At 35.9% G+C, this 22,958-nt stretch overlaps 6 protein-coding genes, 1 long non-coding RNA gene and 1 other non-coding gene across 9 annotated transcripts; 4 read left to right on the top strand and 4 right to left on the bottom strand.

The window, feature by feature from the left end:
• Nucleotides 1,821-4,431, top strand: LOC104772256 (putative glucose-6-phosphate 1-epimerase). Its single transcript, XM_019241713.1, has 9 exons — nucleotides 1,821-1,937; nucleotides 2,196-2,336; nucleotides 2,636-2,710; nucleotides 2,893-2,949; nucleotides 3,034-3,191; nucleotides 3,278-3,409; nucleotides 3,581-3,683; nucleotides 3,768-3,867; nucleotides 3,953-4,431. The coding sequence occupies exons 2-9, from the start codon at nucleotides 2,265-2,267 to the stop codon at nucleotides 4,168-4,170; spliced, it is 915 nt and encodes a 304-aa protein (XP_019097258.1). The 5' UTR covers nucleotides 1,821-1,937; nucleotides 2,196-2,264; the 3' UTR covers nucleotides 4,171-4,431.
• On the bottom strand, nucleotides 4,740-4,811 carry TRNAD-GUC. The gene has a single exon. It is a non-coding gene; the product is annotated as a tRNA-Asp (tRNA).
• On the top strand, nucleotides 5,860-7,952 carry LOC104769686 (NAC domain-containing protein 8-like). Its single transcript, XM_019241810.1, has 5 exons — nucleotides 5,860-5,928; nucleotides 6,626-6,758; nucleotides 6,859-7,045; nucleotides 7,130-7,593; nucleotides 7,686-7,952. The coding sequence occupies exons 1-5, from the start codon at nucleotides 5,921-5,923 to the stop codon at nucleotides 7,950-7,952; spliced, it is 1,059 nt and encodes a 352-aa protein (XP_019097355.1). The 5' UTR covers nucleotides 5,860-5,920.
• LOC104769685 lies at nucleotides 9,216-11,565 on the bottom strand. 2 transcript variants are annotated; one of them, XM_010493955.2, is made up of 2 exons: nucleotides 11,270-11,565; nucleotides 9,216-10,731 (listed from the first exon to the last, which is right to left on the bottom strand). In XM_010493955.2, the coding sequence occupies exons 1-2, from the start codon at nucleotides 11,330-11,332 to the stop codon at nucleotides 9,631-9,633; spliced, it is 1,164 nt and encodes a 387-aa protein (XP_010492257.1). In that variant the 5' UTR covers nucleotides 11,333-11,565; the 3' UTR covers nucleotides 9,216-9,630. The 2 variants fall into 2 exon arrangements, with proteins under 2 accessions (XP_010492257.1, XP_010492256.1); XM_010493954.2 differs by having other exon boundaries at nucleotides 9,216-10,734; nucleotides 11,270-11,564.
• LOC104769684 (probable glucuronokinase 2) lies at nucleotides 14,766-16,869 on the top strand. Its single transcript, XM_010493953.2, has 6 exons — nucleotides 14,766-15,141; nucleotides 15,492-15,641; nucleotides 15,754-15,945; nucleotides 16,042-16,158; nucleotides 16,240-16,400; nucleotides 16,493-16,869. The coding sequence occupies exons 1-6, from the start codon at nucleotides 14,902-14,904 to the stop codon at nucleotides 16,743-16,745; spliced, it is 1,113 nt and encodes a 370-aa protein (XP_010492255.1). The 5' UTR covers nucleotides 14,766-14,901; the 3' UTR covers nucleotides 16,746-16,869.
• On the bottom strand, nucleotides 17,115-18,434 carry LOC104769683. Its single transcript, XR_764421.2, has 3 exons — nucleotides 17,766-18,434; nucleotides 17,489-17,676; nucleotides 17,115-17,378 (listed from the first exon to the last, which is right to left on the bottom strand). It is a non-coding gene; the product is annotated as an uncharacterized LOC104769683 (long non-coding RNA).
• LOC104769681 lies at nucleotides 18,654-21,241 on the top strand. The gene is made up of 9 exons (XM_010493951.2): nucleotides 18,654-19,733; nucleotides 19,821-19,876; nucleotides 19,958-20,040; nucleotides 20,123-20,201; nucleotides 20,301-20,411; nucleotides 20,494-20,603; nucleotides 20,697-20,780; nucleotides 20,864-20,901; nucleotides 20,998-21,241. The coding sequence occupies exons 1-9, from the start codon at nucleotides 18,734-18,736 to the stop codon at nucleotides 21,066-21,068; spliced, it is 1,632 nt and encodes a 543-aa protein (XP_010492253.1). The 5' UTR covers nucleotides 18,654-18,733; the 3' UTR covers nucleotides 21,069-21,241.
• LOC104769682 (GDSL esterase/lipase At5g14450-like) lies at nucleotides 21,138-22,875 on the bottom strand. Its single transcript, XM_010493952.2, has 5 exons — nucleotides 22,533-22,875; nucleotides 22,225-22,434; nucleotides 21,960-22,132; nucleotides 21,584-21,857; nucleotides 21,138-21,491 (listed from the first exon to the last, which is right to left on the bottom strand). Exons 1-5 carry the CDS (start codon nucleotides 22,795-22,797, stop codon nucleotides 21,244-21,246), a joined length of 1,170 nt encoding a protein of 389 aa, XP_010492254.1. The 5' UTR covers nucleotides 22,798-22,875; the 3' UTR covers nucleotides 21,138-21,243.

Raw genomic sequence — 22,958 nt, 5'->3', positions numbered from 1 at the left:
TCTACTCTTTCGGTTTGCCTTTAAAAAAAAAAATATATATATATTTATCAGTTTGTGATAAGAATTCGCTTTATTTCTTTGCATCTAAGCATTTTCCAGCCCCCACACCATTCCCTTACATATATTGAATGTGCCAATGATGTTCTAATGTAATGTGAATCTGTCGACTATTTCTACAGTAGTATATAGAGGTTAATTAATAGGTAGTTTAATTTTGATTCGATTTCGATTCTCTCCTTTACGTAATGTGGCGTAAATCAAAAGCCAATCCTTCCTTACGTACCAGTTACCCTTACGTACCATCCATTTGGTTCCGAAATAAACTTGTATATCTATCGCATGCTGTGTCCTGTACTCCTGTTCATATCTCTATTTAAATTTGGAATTATGATCTTGATGCGTATGAATGTAAAATAGTTTTCTCCTTTTAAAAAGAAAATATAATATATACATAGAGTTTACCTTTTCTTTACTGTTGGAATGGAATATAACGTCACAAAAAAAAAAAGGAATATTGTTTTTTGTTAGAGGTCATGAAGATAATAAAATGATTGGTAAAAATAATTAAGATATCATCCATCGTCACATTTATAATGAACTTATATGTAATGAACTAATGATCGATCAATGTTGTTCCATTTTTTCTCGTTTTTGTTTTGGAATATCATAAGTAAGGCTCAAGAGACATTTTGTAGCTTGAACTCTCGGTTTCGCATATTGGTCTGACGTTTAAACTGTTCATACATCGCTCTTACAGTGGTAGTGACAATAGTAAATGACTAATTATTTGCACATGCTAGAAACATTATATTCCGGCAAAATTCCCAACACGATTAAATTTGTCGGAATCTATAAGATGGATTCATGCCATACGAATCGGTTTTAGAGTTTGACGTGTGGTTTCCTCTTTTAGGTTAGCTAAATAACCTTCATGGTAACGAGTCTATGTATTCTATCCAATTAAGTCCAACATTTCCTCTACCTCGTGGAAATCATCTTTAACATCCTTCCCATGTTTGTAGGTTTAGCCGGAGCAATTCTTAGCTGTGTGACCAAAGCAATGTATAATTCTTGGATTTTAGGTGGTAAACTTTTCATGATGCATCTTACATGCATATTTCTTCTTTTTTTTTTTTGCCTTACAAAAAGTTTTAGGAAAAAAACAAAAGATTGATACATTCGTGTCATTCAGGCCGAAAGTACGGCATGGAAATATATGTTATGACTGTTTTATTAGAAAAAAACAATTTTTTAGTCCATCAAATGCAAACTAAATGTGTGTTTGCCTACATTGAAAGAAAATAAAGTGAGTATTCTTTGTCAGTTTTTAATTTGCCTTTTGTAATACTAACATATGTAACCTATAAAAATATGCCAAATTATATTATTGGAAAATATTTCCTACTTTATTTTATGTTTTATATAAAAAGCCTATAATTACATTTTCCAAAATGTGTCTCCAAAATGACTACCTTTATTTTCCAAAAATATCTTAGTTAAAATTGAATATATTAATATATATATATATAATGAAATTGTTCAAGTAATAATAAAATTGGCAAAAAAATATAAATTAATAGCAGAATATTAAAAAATTGCATAATTTTTTTATAAAAATCATGTAAAATAAATCCAAAAAAATCTCTGAAACATCTTATTTATATAAAGGGATATTAACTAAAATACAAAGTTTAGGAGAAAAATACATGAAGTTAAATAAATTAAATAAAAGTAATAGTTAAAAAAAAAAAAACAAATCTACAAAACTATGTACACGTGGCAGTATCATCGCTAAATGCTGATGCAGAGAACAACTACTACAAAAAGCGCACAGGTCTTTCTTCTTTCTTCTTCGTCTTCTTCAAAGCTCCCCCCCTCCGACTCAACAAAAACCCAAATTATCTGCGAATCAAAAGCCATTTCCCCGATCAATCAAGGTCAGCATTTTCTATAAACATTAGCTCTCCCTATCTCTCTCTCTCTTTTCTCTCCCCAGTCGTGTTCTAGTCCAGTGGTGGTTGGTTGTTGAAAATTTCAACCGATCAACGAGCTTTTGCTCCGTTGCTAATTCGTAGATTTTTTTTTTTTTTTTAATTCTGAAGTTCGTGTGTTTGATTATAAAATATAATAATGCATGCATCTGGGTATTTTTTTTTTTTTTTTAATTTGTTTGGTTGGGTGTTGTATGTATGTAGCTGGAGTGGAAGAAAGGGAAAGTGAACCCATTCGTGAGGGTAATAAAATCGAGGTTAAGGCCAAAACCGATGAATGTAGTCAACGATCGTGATGGTTCTTCCCGTTTTCTTTTGACCGACCCTTCCGGATCTACTGCTGAGGTCTTTTTTCTTACTCTTTCCTTTTGTTTCTTTTTGGTCTCCGTAAGAAAAAAAAATGTGATTTTGATCAAACCCTTAAGGAAAGGTGGTAACTTGACTAAGATTGATGGAGATTATATGATGAGATATCTCTAAGTGATTAGTAATTTGAGCTTACATGTTGATGTTTCACTTATTAGAGTAGAAAGGGTTTAGCTTGATGGACTCTCAGTAAAAACAACGAATCTGCTAATTTAATTTTACTTGGGTTTATTGGAAACTTTCTAAGAGGTTGGTTTGGGGCTGGAAAATGGTTTCAGGTGCTTCTCTATGGAGGACAAGTTGTTTCTTGGAGAAATGAAAGGAGAGAGCAGTTGCTTTATATGAGCACCAAGGTATTCCATTTTTGTATAATTGAAGTATGCTGATGACTCCATTTTTCTTCTTAGCCTGTTTCTTTTTTTCGAGCATGTATCAGATCATTTATATATTGTTGCTTTTAGAGTAGTTGAGTACGGAACAGCTGCCCAAATGAGGAAGTTTCAACTTCCGTTAACAATGTTTTGTGTTCATATAGGCGCAATGGAAACCACCCAAGGCCATCAGGGGAGGTTTACCTCTCTGCTTTCCACAGGTTAGAAAGCAGCTCTCAGATCACTTTAAGATATTTACTGGTTAATGTGTTGCTCATTCTTACTATGTTTTGTTTTCTTTGAAGTTTGGAAATCTTGGTCCACTTGAGCGACATGGATTTGCCCGTAACAGATTCTGGTCTTTTGATAATGATCCGTCACCTCTGCCTCCTGCTAACCAGCAATCAACTGTTGATTTAGTATTGAAGTCTACTGAAGATGATTTGAGGATATGGCCTCATAGGTTTGTACAGTTGATATCTCTCTTAGCTTCATTTCAATGTCATCATCATCTCTTGACTCATTTTTTCTCTGACTACTTTGTTACAGCTTTGAACTTCGTGTTCGCATATCTATCAGTCCTGGAAAACTTACTATCATCCCGCGTGTGAGGAACACTGACCCAAAATCATTCTCCTTTACGTTTGCACTTCGCAACTACTTGTATGTATCCGACATAAGGTATGTATGTCGTGTGGCTCTGTTTCTCTGTGTTGTCATTTCAATCATCATCATTATCAAAGCTATCGTTCTTGTCTTAAGTTTACAAAGCTATTGTTGGGAAGATGCTTTACAAAATTTCTTTTAAACACCTTTTTGCTAAGTAAACATCACATGGCATACAATTTGCAGTGAAGTTCGGATTGAGGGTCTGGAGACACTTGATTATCTGGACAACTTGATGCGTAGAGAAAGATTCACGGAGCAGGCAGATGCAATTACCTTTGACGGCGAGGTAATCTGACGCACACGAGTGCCTTTTTCCGCTTAAACTTATTTCTAAGAACAGAACTTAATGTATCATCAGTAAACCTTATAGGTTGATAGAGTGTATTTGAACACACCGACAAAGATTGCCATCATAGATCATGAGAGAAAGAGAACTATCGAGTTGCGTAAGGAAGGCATGCCAAATGCAGGTGCGTTTTTGCCCTTGAATCAATAAGCGCACAAAAATGTGAAGTTTGTTTCTTATGCATTCATTGAATCTTTTGGTATGAGCAGTAGTGTGGAACCCTTGGGAAAAGAAGGCCAAGAGTATTGCAGATATGGGAGATGAGGATTACACAACGATGCTGTGTGTAGATTCTGGTGCTATGGAAACCCCAATTGTGTTGAAGCCACATGAAGAGTGGAAAGGGAGACAAGAACTCTCTATCGTCTCCTCAAGCTACTGCAGCGGTCAGCTCGATCCACGCAAGGTTCTTTATGGGGATCACTGATATCATAATTACATATATAATATGTATGCTTTAAACATCATTAGTCTTATGTTGTAATTGTTGTCATGGATGAAGCGATGATGCCCAAACCAATCTGATATATGATATGATTCGTTTGGAGCTATTGCTTTTTCTGAGTTTCTGGCTGTGACACACAGAAAGATAGGCAAATTAAATGTAGTAATTTGTAACGTTGCCTTCTGTGTATGGTTCACCCGGAAACATCAGTCTTATTATAATATTGAATCGTCTCCTTTATGACCGACTTGTGTGTGACACAGTCAACAGCTCTTCTTCCGCATTTTTGAATAAGCGATTAAAACTATATAAGCCGATGAAACCTTTGCTCTCGCTACTCACCCAATCACATTTCTACTCATTTGTGACTGATTTAATATTCAAATTGTTCTTGATTTGGGTAATTTTTTTCTATCAGACGTTGAAAAATGGAAAGAAAAACAAGGATTCCTCAAAACAGGATGGGCCTATAATAGAAAAAGAACGCTTGCAGATTTTTAATTTCCCAACAAAAGCCCACGTAGAACATTGATTAGGTGAAAAAAGATTATCGCCGTTGCCGGGGATCGAACCCGGGTCACCCGCGTGACAGGCGGGAATACTTACCACTATACTACAACGACATTTTTGTTATACCGGTACATACAAAGATATATAACAATAATACTCGCTATAATCAATTCATCCTTACTGTCAATTTCTCATTTTTATATCTACTAAATATTGTAAACACTTTTACGACAAAAAAAAAAAAGACTCAATTATCACGTATTATAAATTTTTTTTAATCTATACATATAAATAATTGCAACAATGTTTTTAAAATATATTGCACTGAAGAATTAATCAGCTTCTACAAATTATTATGATGAAAAAGATGAACTGATTTGATACAAAAACAATGTGTACAAAAATATATATATATATATATATATATATATATATATATATCGGCTGATCCTAAAAAGTGTGATATTGTTTTCATAATTCATTCTACTAATTTGTTAGTCTTTTATCCTGTAGAACAATTTGTAATGTAATGATTAAAATGAATCTATAGTGGATACGAATAGATAAATGAATTTACCTGGCCACAGGTTGGAATCGTCTGGAAATATACTTTTGGCTAGTTTAATGCAAGTCATTAATAGTCACGGTCACTTCCTGAAATAACTACTACAATTTTGTATTTCAAAACCAGTGAAACAACAAAACAAAAAGGGTAAAAACTAAAAAGACTTTAAAAAAAAAATAATAATAATTTAAGTTATTATCTGGCTTGGTGATCAAGGTATTATGGCCCTACTACTAAAAAAAACACATTATATACGAATTCCCATTGGGCTCGACTTCCGAAGCTATCCACTGCTTCGGAGTTAAACACAACCTTACAAATCCTCACGTTCGTAACCGAACCAAACTCTAGTCAAGCTAAGTCAACACTAAGATACAATCTCCGAGCCTGACGTTAGCTAGTTGTGTTCTTGAGAAGCTTTACTCGAAGCTTAGGTTCGGGCCATCTATTTCCCGCTCATGGAACACACGTACATACTTCTTGTCTCTCTCTCTAGGGTCTTTATTTGTCTCTCTGCTCACTTCGGTCTACTTTTTTACTTAGCCTAGTGGAGAAACGTTTTCTCTCTCTCCCTCTCTCTCTCTCTCTCTCTCTCTCTCTCTCTCTTCTTTCTTCGGTCGTGTTCTTTCTTTTGTCTTGGTGTGTACAGCTTAGTTCATGGAGAGGTAAGCTTAGAAACCAATACGTTAAGATCTGGTTAGACTCCTGATTCGATTGATTTGATTTCAGTTAAACCCTTTGCCCCATTCCGATATTTCCATACGTTTATTATTGCTAAAACCCAAAAAGGTCTCATCTTTGTTCCAAAGTCTCGAAAAGAAAGTTTTTTTTTTTTTTTTTGAATGGTCATGAATAAGAATGCAAAGTTTCAGCTCATTTGGGAATTGCCTGTATTTTTTCCTCGTTTTAAATTTTTTTTTTTAATATCCAATATTATAAAGTTAGTTTTTTTTAGCATTTTTACTGTATAGTTTGTGTTTTATTCTCATAATTGTTTTTTTCTTCTCTAGTTTTTTTTTTTTTTTTAACTATCCATCAACATTTACCCCAAAAAAAGATTTTTTTTCTTCAATTTTTTAAAATCACAAAATCTAAACAATTTACATCTTCTTTTTCATAAAAAAAAAAACAAGAATCTATAGCAAGCCAAGAACTTAAACACATTTAACTATTGTTATTCATAGCCTAAGAATCTAGAGAAGAAACTTGAAGTAATTATTCTTGAAATCTCTCAGTCTCTCTCTCTGTTTTCGACAAGAAACGCTTGAATTTAATATCATAAACATGTTTATCTTTTCTGGAACCTTTTCTATATGTGCTTTTGCTCTTGTCACTAAAACTATGAAAACCTTACACATGCAGGGCTTGGATTGTGGATGGTCCATGGATCGCAAGGAATATAAAGAATGCGCCTGTGTCTTCAGCTTTGCATATTAAAGAGTGTGGAGCTTCTATCAACTGCCCTAACTGCTCTTACCGCGTAGACAACAGCAATGTAAAGAACAATTTACAACACCTGTAAGTGAAAAAAGCTTATGGTCTTGTTGCTTATCTGAATACTGAGATGGATTTTTTTCTTATTTTTGCTTTGTCAGGTACTGGCTCCTTGGCCAGGCCTTCCTAAAGGTGTGAAATTTGAGCCAACCGATGAAGAAGTGATTGAGCATCTGGAAGCTAAGTGTGGTATTGATGGCTTAAAACCACATCTTCTTATCCAAGACTTTATATGTTCAGTCACTCAAGATGTTGGTATCAACTACACTCACCCTCAAAACCTTCCAGGTAAAAATAAGATCAATCTTCCGTTAGTTTGATGTTTCAAGATGTTCATTAAGTAATCAGTCACTCATTAAAATATTTGTATAGGTGTGAATAAGGATGGAACTAGTGTCTTCTTCTTTAACAAGACGGCACATGCATATCAAAATGGGCAGAGAAAGAGGAGAAGGGTTACACCAACTAGTTTGACTGATGAATCGGTCCGCTGGCACAAGACTGGTCAAACCAAACCGGTGATAATCAATGGAGTCCAGAAGGGATGCAAGAAGATCATGGTGCTTTACAAGAGCGCGAGAAAGGGATTAAAACCTGAGAAGTCTAATTGGGTTTTGCACCAGTACCACTTGGGAACAGAAGAAGGCGAGATTGGGGAATTTGTTGTCTCTAAGATCACATATCAACAACAAAAGCAAACGGAGAAAACTATCGATGAGAGTGAGGGTAATGGGGTTCGAGGTGGCCCAAGCACACCAAAAACTACTACTCCTACACAAGCTAGACCTGTGGTTTCTGTTGATGAGGATGAAATCACTTATGAATCATTTGTTGAGGTTAGTTCCTTTCTCTGCAGCTAGCCAGTATCATTGACGTTTTTCATGCGTTAGTAAACTTATATATAGCTTATGTTGTCTGGTTAAATCAGGGACTGGAGAACATTCAAGAACCTTCTTTTGGTTCGACATCAGACAGAAGAGCTCAAGTGGCAGGGAATGTGAGTGTTACTGATGATAACTTGGTGTCCAAGAAAATTGAAGCGTTGTCGTCCCTTGTAAAGAAGAACCCTAATCATCATGGGAATGTTGACATTGGATCTGGAAACTTTTCAGTTTCAGAATTGGAGAATGCAGAATTAGGGACTCTCCCTGATTTGCTTTCCGTGAGAACCTTAAAACACACACTTAAAATTTAGATAATCATTGAAAGACTTGAAACTAAGATGTTTTGTGGATTTTGCAGTTAGCTTCTGAGGACAGCTTATTGAATTGGTTTGAATGGTTTTGAAGCTAAAGACAAAGAAATTGCGTTGTTGGTGCGGGATTCAGCACCCCCGACATACCGAACTAAACCAGAAGTATTAATTGATTGTTTAACCGGGAATCCGGTTAGGGGATCAATTAGGTCATTAGGAGTTAATTCGGACGAAGTATAATCTTGGAGAAGAAGGAACCGACATCCACTTCGACGCGGCGGCCGACTCAAGGAATGAGGCAGTTTTCCATATATCACTTCGTCCGTTAAGGAAAGTTAATATATTTAGAGATCTACGAATATGTATAAATAAGGGGAGACTTCTCCATTGTAGATCATCCAGAATCCAATACAATAATTAAGTACTCTTTTCGTTCTTTGCAATAAACCCTAATCCTTTCGAGTTCTTCTTTTTTACTTTTAATTTCAAGGTTTAGATCTATTTTCTAGAGAGATAAACCTATTGAATTTGTTTCCCTCCTTAAACAAATTCATTGTGGAAACCTAGTTTCTACATGCGTTTTCTTGAATTTTCCCTGATAAACGACAAGAAAACACAAGAAGAAAGGCAGAAGCAGGAATGAATGTAAATATATAAAAGTAGCCAGTAAAGTAAGATCTATCGGCACTTGCTTCTGTTTCTGTCATCGGAGACGCCAACTAATTTGTTTTTTCTCACACTTTGTGGACTCCTTTCTAATTCTTAGTTATTACAAACCATTTGATCTTCTTCGGAACTTATTCCATTTCCGAACTTTCTTTGTTGTTGTGTGGTTTGCTGTAGTTGTTATGTTGCTTACGTAGACAATTCAGTTTCAATGTCTTCAGTTCTCCAACGGGTTTTTTTCTTCATTTAGTAAAGTTTACATTTTCACGCGCCTTCATATTGCTGATGATTACCGTTGTGGAACCTTGTAATGTTGTTATTAGATATAGTGAAATGAGTCAACCGATAAGGTGGAGAAAGCTGCAATGGAGAGGATCATCTTGTGGAGGCATTAGGCTTCAATGAAAGGGAGGATTATATTGATGATTCACACTCAACTTAATAGCCACTAAAAGGGATACATTTCGTTTATCCTTTTGTGGAGGATAAAGTCAGGAACAATGATTCATCTCGAGCAAGCTTTGCTAGTGAACATCTAAGCATATAAAAACAACTACAATCAAATCATACGATAATAATCATAATGAATACCAGAGATTGAATCAAGACAAATTCAGAATTTAAACGAAAAAAAAAAATAAAGATTACAAAGAATCTCAGGATAATGTAAAAGAAATCAACTAAAATTGTACAGACTAAAAAGGGAGAGTATGAAAAGAGTTTTAAAGTGAAAAGAGAAAGAGAGAGAGACGGATAAGAGAGAAAGAGTACTATTCCAGCAAAACTTCCCAAAACAAAAGATGGGAACACATTAGAACATATGGTCAGTATGAGAAATTATAAGCAGACAAGGTTATATACTGAAAACCAGAGACTCCACTTATCAAATCACTCTTCTCGAGTCCCAAGAAACTCTGTACCATTCTCTGTTTCACACTCCCTCCTACTGATGATAAGCCGTTTCCCCCACCCCCCCTAACAACTACAAAGACTGATAAGTACAAAACCCTTATCAGCCACTTTCCCTTACACAGTTCCCAGGTAACAAGTATTTGTAACTCTCAGCTTTTTCAATCAGATGAGCTGGGAGATGAACAGCTGAATAAGACCTCGGTATTGGACCTAGCTTCCCAATGATTTCCCTGAATGTATACTCTTCCGGAAGCATATCGAACAGATCAGTTCCTTTACAAATCACATCTTGGATTCTTTTGGGGTTTAGATAATGAGAGAATCTGACCCTGTCGTTGTGGCTATACGCTTTCATCTTGAATATAAACTCACTAATGTGCCTGAAACAGAAACTGCAATGCCAACCAGAATCTGCTAAAAGAGTGTTTCCTTGACGGAAATGAGCATATCGAGTCTTCCCTGGCTTGTACTGATGAATCGAAGCTCTCCAGCTTTTGTTGTCGACGAAGTACTCGAACGAGTACAAGTAGTTTTTCAACTGAAGATGAAGAATGGGTGGGTACCCGTCACACCATCTAAGCAGGTTGATAGTATGAGCGCTAGGGATCTCATCAACATCAGACATTATCAAAAGATCATCTTCTTCAATACCAGCGAGTCTAATAAGCTGATCCAACGCAATCCTCTGGTAAGCTTCTTCAACAAACGGGTTTTCACCTTTCTTGAATCTTCCACCAATGTTCCCATAAGTCAGCCTCGGCTCAACAAAACTAAACTTCCCTCGGTTCCCACCAAAAACCAACGGTTTAGGCAAACCAGTGAAAGTAGAGTTTGACTCAAGAATCACAAACTGTGTTATGTAAGGATACAGCTCTTTCCACCGGATAGTGAGCATATCAACTTCATTGCTGAACAAGACAGCGTCAAAGACCCTTCTAGGAGATTCACGGTGTTTCCAGCCATGTAGACTACAGAGCGTTTCCATGGTAGCGTTCTCATGGTAGTAATGAGGAAGCGTCTGAAACGGCTTTGGTGGAGATTCCCAAAGCGGCCTCAAGAAGTATGTAAGCTTCTGACCGTGCAGATAGACTCCGATGAGGAAAATAGGCACAATGGTTAAGAAGAATATGTATGTCTTGAAATCGAGTCCACGTAGAACACATCGCACCCTTGAGAAAGCTTTGGCTGTTCTTGAACCATCCTGCTAAACAAACAGACAAAACAACCCCAGAACAAAAAAAAACTCAGAAAACCAGAGAATCATAAATATAATATCCAGAACAGATTCGAGATAAGAATAGCACAATCAGACTCACAGATACAGAGATACAAAGAACCCTAAAACAAATTTCATCCACAATCACAAAACCTAAATTGTTCATAACGATTAGGGAGGAACAAAAAAAAAAGAGTCACTTTTGACATTCGCAATTAAAAATTAAAAAAAAAAAAAAAATCTCAATAAATTTCAGACAAAAACACAATCGACAAATCGTTTCAATCAATTCTTAAATTCAGACAATAACATGAGATTAAGAACACAAACCCTACAAATCGTACCAAACAATCAGAAATCGAAAATTCAAAAAAAAAAACAAAACCACATTACAACCAATTCTCATCCAAATTTTAAAAGCCAACAAATTGATATCAGAACAACCAAAAAAAAAAACCCAAAAATTGATTCATTACAAAATCGATAGCGATAACCAAAATACGTATGAATAATATAGACTCACCTGTCCACAAACGTCATCGCAGATATCGTCCGTCTTCTTAGAACTATAGTATCCATCAGACATGATTGATTTATACCCAGAAGGTATTTTTTAAAAAATCTCTGGGAAAATTTTCGCGAAGAAGAGACTCGGACCTCGAAATCGAAGCCCGACAAAACCAAAAAAAAATCAAAACTTTTTTATCAGAAACTAAGGAGAAGAGAAGAGAAAAAAAAAAACAGAGAAGGTCTCAGGGGGAGAGAATAAATATCCGAAAAAATCTCACTTATAAATCTAAATCTCTCCTCTCTTCTTTAGGAAAACTGTAACGCCAATTATAGCCGTTTGATTCTTTTTTTTTTGTTATTCCCAAAACTGCTTGAATTAATTTATTTTTATTTTACAGTTAATTAAGGAAAAGTTGAAAATCAAATATTATTTAGCTTTAATCCAAAAAAAAAATGCTGGGGAAAAAATATATTATTATTAAAGGAAAAAAAAATTCCCAACCCTAGGATGTTACTATAAGTGGGTCTGGGGATATTTGATCCTACGGTCAGAATGTTTTCTTTCACCTGGCTGATCTGTCAACGTAGCTATTTCCCAACACATATTCTTTTCATTTTACTAAATTATTTTTTAGATTTAATTCTATAAGCAGTAATAAAGAATCTTCAAATTTACACATTTGTTACTGCCATTTCTGGTAATTGCATGCCATACCAGTAAATAAAATTTCAATCATATCATTGTGGTCATAATTTAATTAAATGATTTTTTTTCTTTGTAGTCAAAGAAATTAAATAAATTTATGCAGACACTAATGTATATTGTCAATATATATCCAATACGAATCTTTAATTTAATGAGGTGATAAGTTTCGACATTTATTAAAGTTTCTATGTAAATTATCGTCACGCGTTTTTTTTTATAATAACTTTACAAAACTAACATTTTGACTTCCTAGCTATTATATCATTAGCATTTCATACTTGGGAGTTGGGATATAATATGTTTTTATTTTTTTTCCTTTCTGGTGATAATTAAGAGTATCGAAATTCGAAACTAAAAATATTTGTTTGATTTTGGTCTTCGTATCCTATTCTAGCAAGTCAATATTACATGCTCCCGTTAATATAGAATCTATAATCATCTTAAAACCTATTACCTAAAATATTACTAGATTAGTAGCAATTTGATTTTCAATCATGTTAGGAATATACTTTATTTTATATGATTTACTTGCAATGTCAACCTATTATAAATAGTAGTAATTTGAACTGGGTCTTCGTCTTCTCTATTCATTTCTCGATTTAGTCAATATATTACGTGTTCCAAGTGACCGAGTAGTATTCTCTTGATGCGTATGGGACATGACGAAGACGGAATAAACTTGACTCCCTTTTCTTTTAATTAAAACTCAAATCTATAAAACACTTTTTACTGACAAGTGAAGTGAAAGCTATTCAAATGATTTTGATAACTTGATCGTATAAATTAAGGTTTAACTATTATATAATAAGTTTCCTTTAAAACTACATAGGTGTTGACATAAAAGAAAAAAAATATATTTGAAGTGAATAGGTAACCTAAACTTGACAAAATACATATGCAAAGTTGTTCATAGAACTCTTGGTTGATAAAAGTTTGAAAACAATTTAATTAATCACATAATGTTTTGTTTGTTTAATTTTACCAATATAACAATTTTGAAAAAAAAACATAACTAAACGTCATCACTCAATGGTTAAAAAGAAATCAATATGAATCTCATCATTGACTTGACGTTGCTATGATTGAATTTATAAGATTTTTTATCCGACAAATATAGATTTGCATCAACATATTAATTTAACATTATTTGGATAGACAGAATTGTCCCATAACTCAATTTCTACTATATAAAATAAGACGACTTAATATAATCAAATTTCGCTTGAGAAAACAATTAAGATGGATGTTAAACATTTGACTAAATGCATGCTCCCTAATTCTTATTCCCTTCTTATTATACCTTTTTCAGAACTATAACATGTGTCTTACCAATAGAAAGCAGAAACAATATATGATCAAGGTTATACACATGCTTATTCCACCAATTTTCTTTGAAGTTACTCTCAATCTTTTTGGATAAAGAATAGGCATCTCAACTTGGATTCTTGGAACCTCCGGAACCGGTCTTAAAGACATGTCTTATCCATGTCCAGTGTCCACCATACTAAACGACATGTTCCCGCGAACTTCTTTGACCTATTCGTTAGTGCTTTTTAGTTTCAGAGACATATTATATGCTTAGCTGAATTTCCAGGTAATTCGAAATATAAATAACTTCATTTTTAAAATGAAGCTTGAATGATAAGGAGCACCATTGTTCACTTTTGCAACTACACGTACATTATACATGGACTTTTGTATCCTATCTCTTACATTTTCTTATCCTTTTTACCATCTTAAAATATAAAATTATTTATGCGAATTTCTCAACTATTTAGTCTTTTGTTCTTTTCTTTCGTAAACAGGAATATTACGTTTTGCAAATTTTGATACAAAAACAATACTGATACGAAGTACAAACCAATACAGTATAATACAAATTATGGTCTAACTATTGGAAATATTTTTTTTTATTGGAAATTATAGTTGATTGTGCATTGGAATTTGAGTATTTCCGAAAATTTGACTGTATTAAATAAAACATGTCATTGTTTGTTTCCTGTTTCTTTCAACCCAAAAATTGACAACACAAATTATAGGAAACTTCTCAGCAAATTATATACCGAACTTATTAGTATTAATTAGCAATGAGAAAAAGGAATTATCCAAAACACTGTTAGGGTTGAAAACAAAAAGAACTGTGGATCCAACAACCCTGGACCGTGAAGTAGAATAGAGTGTTTGTTGACCCAACAAGGTAGATTAGATCTCCAACGCTCTTCATAGTTAATTATACGCATCTACATCTACATACACGCGTACACAAGGAGTAAAACCTGGTTCATTTAGTTAACGATCACACCCACCAAATTTGTATTAACCTGTTTTGTCCCATTTAAGGTTGAGAAATCATCCAACCTTTTTTTTTTTCTTTTTTTTTTCTAACATGTTATGTATCATTAGATATACTGTACATGACAGAAATATGTATATTATTATATGTTCATATCTCCCAATCTATCATGGGGTTGGGTATTTTAGTACATTCAGCTAATTGGTTTTGATTAAATATTTTGGTTAAAGGCCTATTTTCACCTAATTTGAATACACGTGTAGTTCGGTTTGGTCGAGTTACCGGCAAATTTAAGGCAATAGACAAAATTAGTTCGTTTGGATTGTTTAAAGTTCTATGAGAAAACAGCACTCAGATTTTGTCATTAAACCCATATATGTTTTAAGATAAGGCCCATTTGTTGTTCAAAAAAGAAAGATAAGGCCCATTTAGCTCTTTCTGTTTTTGGTCGAGGAGGTTCATCTAGTTGTAGAAACAACAACCTAGCTGTTATCTGAACAACAACTTATCTGTTACTGAACAAACAGACATCGCGACCTGACGTGTTAAGGTCATCCGATGACACGGACTTGAAGATATTTTTCTAAAATCAGCTATAAAATGGGCAGAGTCGTACCTAAACCGTTTCACATTCGAAATTCAAACGATGGATACCAATACGAAACCTGCGGGGTCTGACAAGGTTCAGGATAAGGGTGTGTTCGAGCATCGCTCGTTCGCTAGAATCGGGTTTCTGGGGAACCCTAGCGATGTTTACTTCGGGCGTACGATTTCATTCACCATTGGTAATTTCTGGGCGTCGGCTAAGCTTGAGCCATCTGATCATCTCTTGATCAAACCTCATCCATTTCATGATCTTGTCCAGTTTCAATCCCTCGACAACCTTGTATGTTCGTTCTCTCTGTTTCCAACTGATTATTTTGTTTCTTGCTCGACGTTGATTTTTTTTCTAAAATTAGTATACTTCCCTCTTATGGTTTTATAATAGTTACTCCCTCTGTTTCACAAAGAATGTCATTTTACATTTCCAATGAGTATTTTAATACTAAATTTTCTTTTTTACCCCTAAACCCAAAGCTATTTTCATTGAATTTTGATCATTAATCACTTAATATACAGGGGCAAATAACTATAATTCAAACTTTTCTTAATTTGTGTGAAATGTGTCAAAATGACACTCTTTGTGAAACAGAGGGAGTATAAACATTAGTTTTTGTGTCTTCTCTTCTCTTCAAGGTTTATCGATTGGAAAATGACGGATACTATGGAGGTGTAAGGTTGCTAATGGCGATTTGTAAAGTATTCTGCAACTATTGCAAAGATAATGGAATACAACTTCATGATAGAAACTTCACTCTATCTTATGATACCAATATCCCAAGACAGGTTTATTTATAAACTTTATCTGTTTCTGTTTGTGGTTGGTTAATTTTGAATTCAGTTTCTTTTATATGTGTAACTGAAGCCATTGGTGTTTTTGATGGTTTTAATTTATCAGACAGGGCTTTCGGGTTCCAGTGCCATTGTATCTGCTGCTCTTAGCTGCCTTCTCGACTTCTACAATGTCAGGCAATTAATCAGAATCGAAGTCCGACCTAATATTATCCTTAACGCGGAGAAAGAACTTGGTATTATTGCAGGTCTTCAAGACCGTGTTGCGCAAGTCTATGGTGGTGGTCTTGTTCACATGGTTAGGATCATTATGTGCAACTATAAATAAAATATCAACCCTTTTGACATGGATTTAAATATCGCTAGTGGTTTGATCTTGTTTTGGTCCTTGCAGGATTTTAGTAAAGAGCATATGGATAAAGTTGGATATGGGATTTACACTATAATGGATATCAATCTTCTTCCTCCTCTGCATCTCATTTATGCTGAGAATCCTAGTGACTCTGGGAAGGTTAGAGAGCAGCTAGCTATTCACTACCCTATTTCTGATTTTATTACTTTCTGTGTTAGCATTGATTATGTTTAAACGCAGGTACATAGCACGGTTCGTAGAAGGTGGTTAGATGGTGATGAGTTTATAATATCATCCATGGCAGAAGTTGCAAAATTAGCAGAAGAAGGTCGAACTGCATTACTTAAAAAAGATTACCCCAAACTCAAGGAACTCATGAACCGTAACTTTGATCTTCGAAGGTCATCTAACTATCTAATCATACACAATTCAAAACAAAACAAAGCAAAACGTAACACAATTACTCAACATTCTTTCTTTTTTCTTTCTATAGGAGTATGTTTGGAGATGAATGTTTGGGAGCTATGAACATAGAAATGGTGGAAGTGGCACGTAAGATTGGCGCAGGTGCAAAGTTCACTGGAAGCGGAGGAGCTGTGGTTGCTTTCTGCCCTGACGGGCCATCTCAAGTTAAACTTCTTGAAGAAGAATGTCGGAAATCTGGATTTATAGTTGTGCCTGTACAGCTTGTGCCTACGCGTCTCAGTAGCTCTGATCTTAAAACTTTGTCAGATTCAAAGCCCTGACTTCTTTGTTACACCATTGAAGCTCTAATTAGGCTAAGAACTTGAGATAAATGTTTGTTGAGCTTATTCCAATGTACTTTCATTTAATTTATTTGTTTTTTCTTTATTACAATCTTTTCTACTAGTAAATTACTCTTAAAAAATTCTTCTGAACCACAACATACATTATCAGAATTGAAATTTGGATGGTGACTAGTGTGGGCATCATCAACGGTGAGTTTTAATTTTTAGTCTCTTATGTACTGTTGTAATTTTTAATGAATATATTATGTACTGTATATAAAATAAGAACCCTTAAGATTGTAATTAAAATTATCCTCTCCAATGGTAGGATATATAATTTGAAGTCTCTTATTTTTGAAAAAAAATAGTTTTTTGAATCTAATCTAATTCAACTTCCCAAGCCCTTTGATCTGAAGGAACAAACAACCAAAACAACATTGAGCTTATGATCAACAATTCCTTAGTCTCTTCTTCAGTAATGAAGCCAGCACTAAACACAGACTTGTGTTAGCCTTGTAGCATTGAACTTAGATTTCTCTTTGATTCCTCTCTTGTGCACTGAACGTGGAATCAAATGCAGAAAACCCGAATCATCCATGTTTCAATCTTGAAACAATCTCTGATTCAAACCTGCAACACAATCTCAACTAACATCTAGTTAGTAACCAGTGCACTAAATCACTAAGATTGTAATCATACGATGAGGACATTGACATTCTGAATCATGAAGAAGATTTAACCTTGCCTCAGAGTTTCTTTGATAAGGAAGAACCATGACAGAGCAAGAAGAAGAGATTTTTGTTTCATTTATCTTCTCCCATCTTTTTTTGTATATGGTTAGTAGAAAACAGAGAAGTTGAGAGCAAGGACAAGACGAATCGGATGGATCGAATGAATGAAGCTCAGTGCTTGCAGCTTGTGTTGGAGCCTAATCAAGATAGATGCATCAGACCAAAGTTCTCATAATCTACAAGTGTTCGAGAAAAAAAAACAAAACAAAACATATATAGTCAATACCTCATAGCCTTTGAGCGACTGTTCAGCGGCTTCCTTCCTCTCTTGCTCGGTCTTAAACTCAGGTGTTTAAATTAAATTGCCTTTGGACTCTTCCTTCTGCTCGATCGACGACATTTCGTTAACAACCTTCCATCATCATCATATTAAGCACCCTTTTACACCTGCCCAGCTGTTTTTTTTTATGTTACAACATTTGGAAGACAGGAGGAAGTAGCTCGCATCCTATTCAAGCCTCTTCAAAAAGCGAAGCTTCACACAGACCAGATATCAATTTTGTATAAAAGACAGTATCAGGGACAAAATTTTCAGTTTACAGAGAGAATAAGCAAAGCATCTAAGTGTAAACCCATCCATCCGAAGATTTGCAAGAGACATTTCCCGATGAACCCAAAGAAGCAGAGGAGTATGCTTATAACCAATCTGCCTACCTGCCCAAACGAAGAAGCTGATAACATCAGAAAGTCTCTGTATCAAACGCAACACTTCAATCACCAAGCTCTCACTCAGTTTCTCTCTATATTTGCCTAAGAAACTTCTGGGATTTTGCTCCCAAACAACACATCGTCGCCACCAGAAACAGCCTCTGCGATGGCTCTAGCATCAATAGGTTCAAGCTCCTCCGATTCAATCGATTCAATCTCCTCCGATTGTTTCACTTTTTCACTAAAACTCCCCGTTGGGGATAGCCTTAGTACAAAACTAATATGTTGCATGTTTTGGTTATGTATTTTTAAATAATGTCAAGTAAATAATTTGAAGCCAAAACTTTTGAGTAAGTAGTTTATGGACATTAAGTGAAACTTCTAAAGGACACACAGACGACGTGCCGTCTCAGAGATTTATGAGAAAACATCGCGTCGTTTTTATTCATCACTCAAACATCATCATCTTTTCTCTCCGTTGGCACTGCGAAATAATCGCCGGAGGTGTGTGTGTTTCATCTTCTCGCTCGCCTCCAGGTCTCGTCAATGGCGAAATCTCTAAACTTGACAAGACTAATGTCATCTTCAGCAAGAATGGCTATGACTTCTTCTCCCATCTTCTTCTCAATCAAACCAAGAAGAAACCTCCATAAACCCTACCTCACATCTCTTTACCTCTCCACAACATCTACACCATACCCACTTCAATACGACTTGATCATCAACCGTCCCACACAGTCTTCTCTCTCCCAAAACCGTCGTCGACCCGTTAAAGCTCTCGAATCCGGCTCCTCCCCTGACTCAGCAGCAGAGCCAGAGTTCGATTCGTGGGTCGACAATAAACTGGCTTTAGAGCGTGAACAGGGTCGACCCGGTTCAAAGGATCCGGAGATGGACAAGGCGAAGAGGAAGTATTATAGTAAGAGGAGGAAGAGACTATACGGGTCTGATTCAGAAGACGAGGGGAGCAGCAGGAGATCAGATGAAGGGTTTGTTGAATTGAAACCTGAAGTTGTTGAGTTTAATAGGTTACATCAGAGAGAAGAGGAGTTGTATTTTTATGATGCTTTTGCGTATCCATGGGAGAAAGATAAGCATTATAAGATGGTGTATCAGTTAGAGAAGAAGTATTTTCCTGATCAGTGTTTAGATAAGGCTTTTTTGCAACCTGGAGAGAGTGGTTTGAAGAAGGGTGGTGATGATTCTGGGAAAGGTAGAGGGAAGAAGAGAGTTGTAGCGCTTGGTGGGAAGAGAAATGAGGTTAAACGAATTGGTATGGAGAAATGTGATGAGGATGATGACAAGTTGGTGTTTTTTGATGAAGTCAAGGAGGGGGACAAGAAGAAGCCAGAGGAGGAGGTTGTTGTTACTGAGAAGAAAGTTGAACAGTTCTTTAAGGGTTTGACGAAACCATCCAGTGAGAAAGGTGTGGCTAATGGTGATGGTGGTGGTGATGGAGAGCCTTTTCTTGTTACGAGAAATGGTGAACTTCCTCCTAGATGGGATGGTCCTAATGGTACAGTGCTTTTGGTGAACAAACCAAAAGGTGAGAAGCAGTTTGTGTAACCTCTCTCTCTTTCTTTCTTTTGCTGTTTGAAATGTTGTGTCATTTGGTTTATGGTATTGTTCTTAGGATGGACTTCTTTCACTGTCTGTGGTAAGCTACGACGATTAGTCAAAGTGAAGAAGGTTTGTGCTTATATCCTTGTCTAGTCCAAGATTTTGAATTTGTCAGGCATATTTAGCAGCTAGCTGATTAGTATTTCTCAGGTGGGTCATGCTGGAACACTTGATCCCATGGCTACTGGTTTATTAATTGTCTGCATTGGTAAAGCCACTAAGGTTGTTGACAGGTTTGTGATTTCTTAATCCAAAGTTTATATGCTTATGATGAGTTTACAGAAAGAAAACATAAAAAGCCCTCTGTATCTGCAGATATCAAGGTATGATCAAAGGTTATAGTGGAGTTTTTCGTCTTGGTGAAGCCACTTCAACTTTAGACGCCGACTCTCCAGTACTCCAACGATCCCTTTCCCTTGGTTTCATGGTTTATTTCTACATTAGATCTATACCATGACTCATTAGAGTTTTCTCAACTGTACTATTGCTTCAGGTGATTCAGCGAGAATCTTGGGAGCATATTAAAGATGATGACATTAAGAAAGCTTTAACATCATTTCTTGGAGAAATTTGGCAAGTTCCACCAATGTTCTCTGCGATAAAAGTGAGCACTGATCAATCTTGAACCGTGACTTATCTTGTGGGCTGCATTCTTTCTACTTTTTTAACTGTATTTTCATGTTTAGGTTGGAGGTGAGAAGATGTACGAGAAGGCAAGAAGAGGAGAAACGGTAGAGCTGTCTCCAAGACGAATCTCAATTTTCGAGTTCGAAATCGAACGCAGTTTAGATGACAGGTTTGATCCTTTTTATGTACAGTGGATTAACTGTTTGAAAACAAATGTTCATTCTTGAGTCTCTCGTAACATCTATCGTTTGCTCTTTTGCAGACAAAATCTTATTTTTCGGGTTATTTGCTCTAAGGGTACCTACATTAGATCCCTCTGTGCAGATCTTGCTAAAGCTCTTGGAAGGTGAATAAAGTTTTCATCTTTGATTATTAAGAGATTCAAATAGACTGGAATTGCTACTAAAATAACATTCCTTTTTGCTGCAGTTGTGCTCACCTCACTGCTCTTCGGCGAGATTCAATCGGTAAGTTTGTTCACAAGTCAGCTTATCAATTTGGTTTTTTCTTTTAAATTCATCCAAACTTGATTCACTCTTTACCATTTTCCTCTCTGCTTTCAGGCGAATATTCTGCGAACGATGCTTGGGAATTCAGTGAATTAGAAGCAGCAATCACCAAAAACTACTTCTAGAAGAAAATACTTCCCCTTTGCTAAACGCTTCCAGAGATGATAATAGTGGAATTTTTTGCTACAAAGAGCTCTTAAGGTTACACAGGCTTATATAAATCATTGATTGTTCCTTAAAACGTATTGTTGCCCTAAGAGACAAATATTTATTTGGTTCATTAAACTCTTCTACTAAATCTCACTGTCTATAACAAGCTCGGTTTATTGGAACTGGAGGGTCAGTGAGCAAACCGCTGAGAGTACGGTCAGCCACGTGCTTGTTTGCAGCTTCAGTATAGTGAACTCCATCCCAGCTCACAGCCATTGCCGGGTTAGGACATGAGCCACCGTAGATTTCAGTATTGTTCACTTTCCCTTTGTTCCCGCACCAAATGTGATCATACTTCTCATGATAGCCACAACATACCTTCAATGGGTTTGCAAATCCTACAAAAACATGAATTAGGTACGTTAAAACTCTCTACAATCTTAGGTACTTTACAACAAATGGAATTGTGATGTGACCATGTTGTTGTAACCTAGTTTCTTGGGGTTGCTCATCATTTCGTATTTCGCAGCGTAGACATCAACATAAGTGATGGCTGCCTGGGTGAGTTCTTTTCTGAGATTGATGACTGTTTCCTTGAGCTTTCTGTTGAACTCCATTGCCATTTCGTTTTGAGCCTTCACGCAGCCATATTTGTCCAAGTAGCCCGGTGCAGGAGTCCCCATGTAAAACATGTTAACGGGTAAACAACCGAAAGGACCCGTGTTGTGTACCCAAAATGTTTTTCCTCCTTGTTGATATATGTTCTGCCAACAATCATATAGCATAGCAAACCCCGTTATTGAGAATTGAATCAAAGGTGAAGAGAACATTGCATATCTCTTCCATGGACTGCATTTAAATCTTACCCGAACTGCGGAAGCTAAATGGCTGACAATGTCAGGTATAGTCGCCTTAAGTTGATCGACACTCATTGTCCTAAACCCAACAGAGAGATCATTCTGTCCGATATCAAAAGTATACAAAGCCTTTGCAAACTCTTCCTGTCTTGGAAGCTTCTCTCTATCATATCTACTCTTAACTGTTTTATCGAATGCAGAACAACCAACAGACATGTAAAAATCAGACAAGCTAAAAGATTAACAGAAAGAAGAAAGAAAAAAAGTAACTAACTTTGTGTGAATAGTTGTGCCGATCTCGCTTTGAACTGATCGAACTGAGCAATCTGCATATCGAGAGAGAATGGACTAATGCCATATTGAAAGATAGTTTCGTTCTGTCTTCTTATGGTTGAACCACCAGTTGCAAAGTTTGCACCATGTCTGAAGTTTGATCCCAACGAGTTCAGATATGCGCTCAAATAAGGCAACTCCAGACGCTCAGCTGCCAACAACAATTCAAGAATCAAAAGTTTCTGAGAAGATCATTGAATCAAAGTTAGAGTTTTTGAAGATCTGTTTTTCTCTGCAAGCTCCTTTTACCTATGAAATCAATGGTGAGACGGCCATCAGAGTCTCGTCCGGCAGGTCTGTGGAAGAAACCTTGACCATAAGGATCCCTGATAGGCTCAAAAGCGGCGGAGATTCCTCCAGTGTCGGAATTAGAGTCACCAAAGTTGTAAATCGCCGGAAAACTACACTTGGTCTGAACTGTTGTCACAGCTGTTGTTGTTGTTGCTGTTAAGAGGCACAGAAGAAGCCACGAAGAAGAAACCATAAGCTTTGTCCTTTCGAGATCACTCTTCATTGCGAGTAACGAAACACGAGAGTGATAGATAGAGAGAGAGAGAGAGTGATGGTATTGGTACTTCGCAGTTCACACTGTGCCTTAATATAAGACTTTAATTTTTAGATTTTTCTGAAAATGGGTGTAAGAAAAATGTGTATTTCCTTCTTCTGAAAGTTACA

This window comes from Camelina sativa, chromosome 20, assembly GCF_000633955.1.
Source record: "Camelina sativa cultivar DH55 chromosome 20, Cs, whole genome shotgun sequence".
Lineage (NCBI taxonomy): Eukaryota > Viridiplantae > Streptophyta > Magnoliopsida > Brassicales > Brassicaceae > Camelina > Camelina sativa.
The sequence above is the reverse complement of the archived record's forward strand: the minus strand, read 5'-3'. Positions and strand labels throughout refer to the sequence as shown.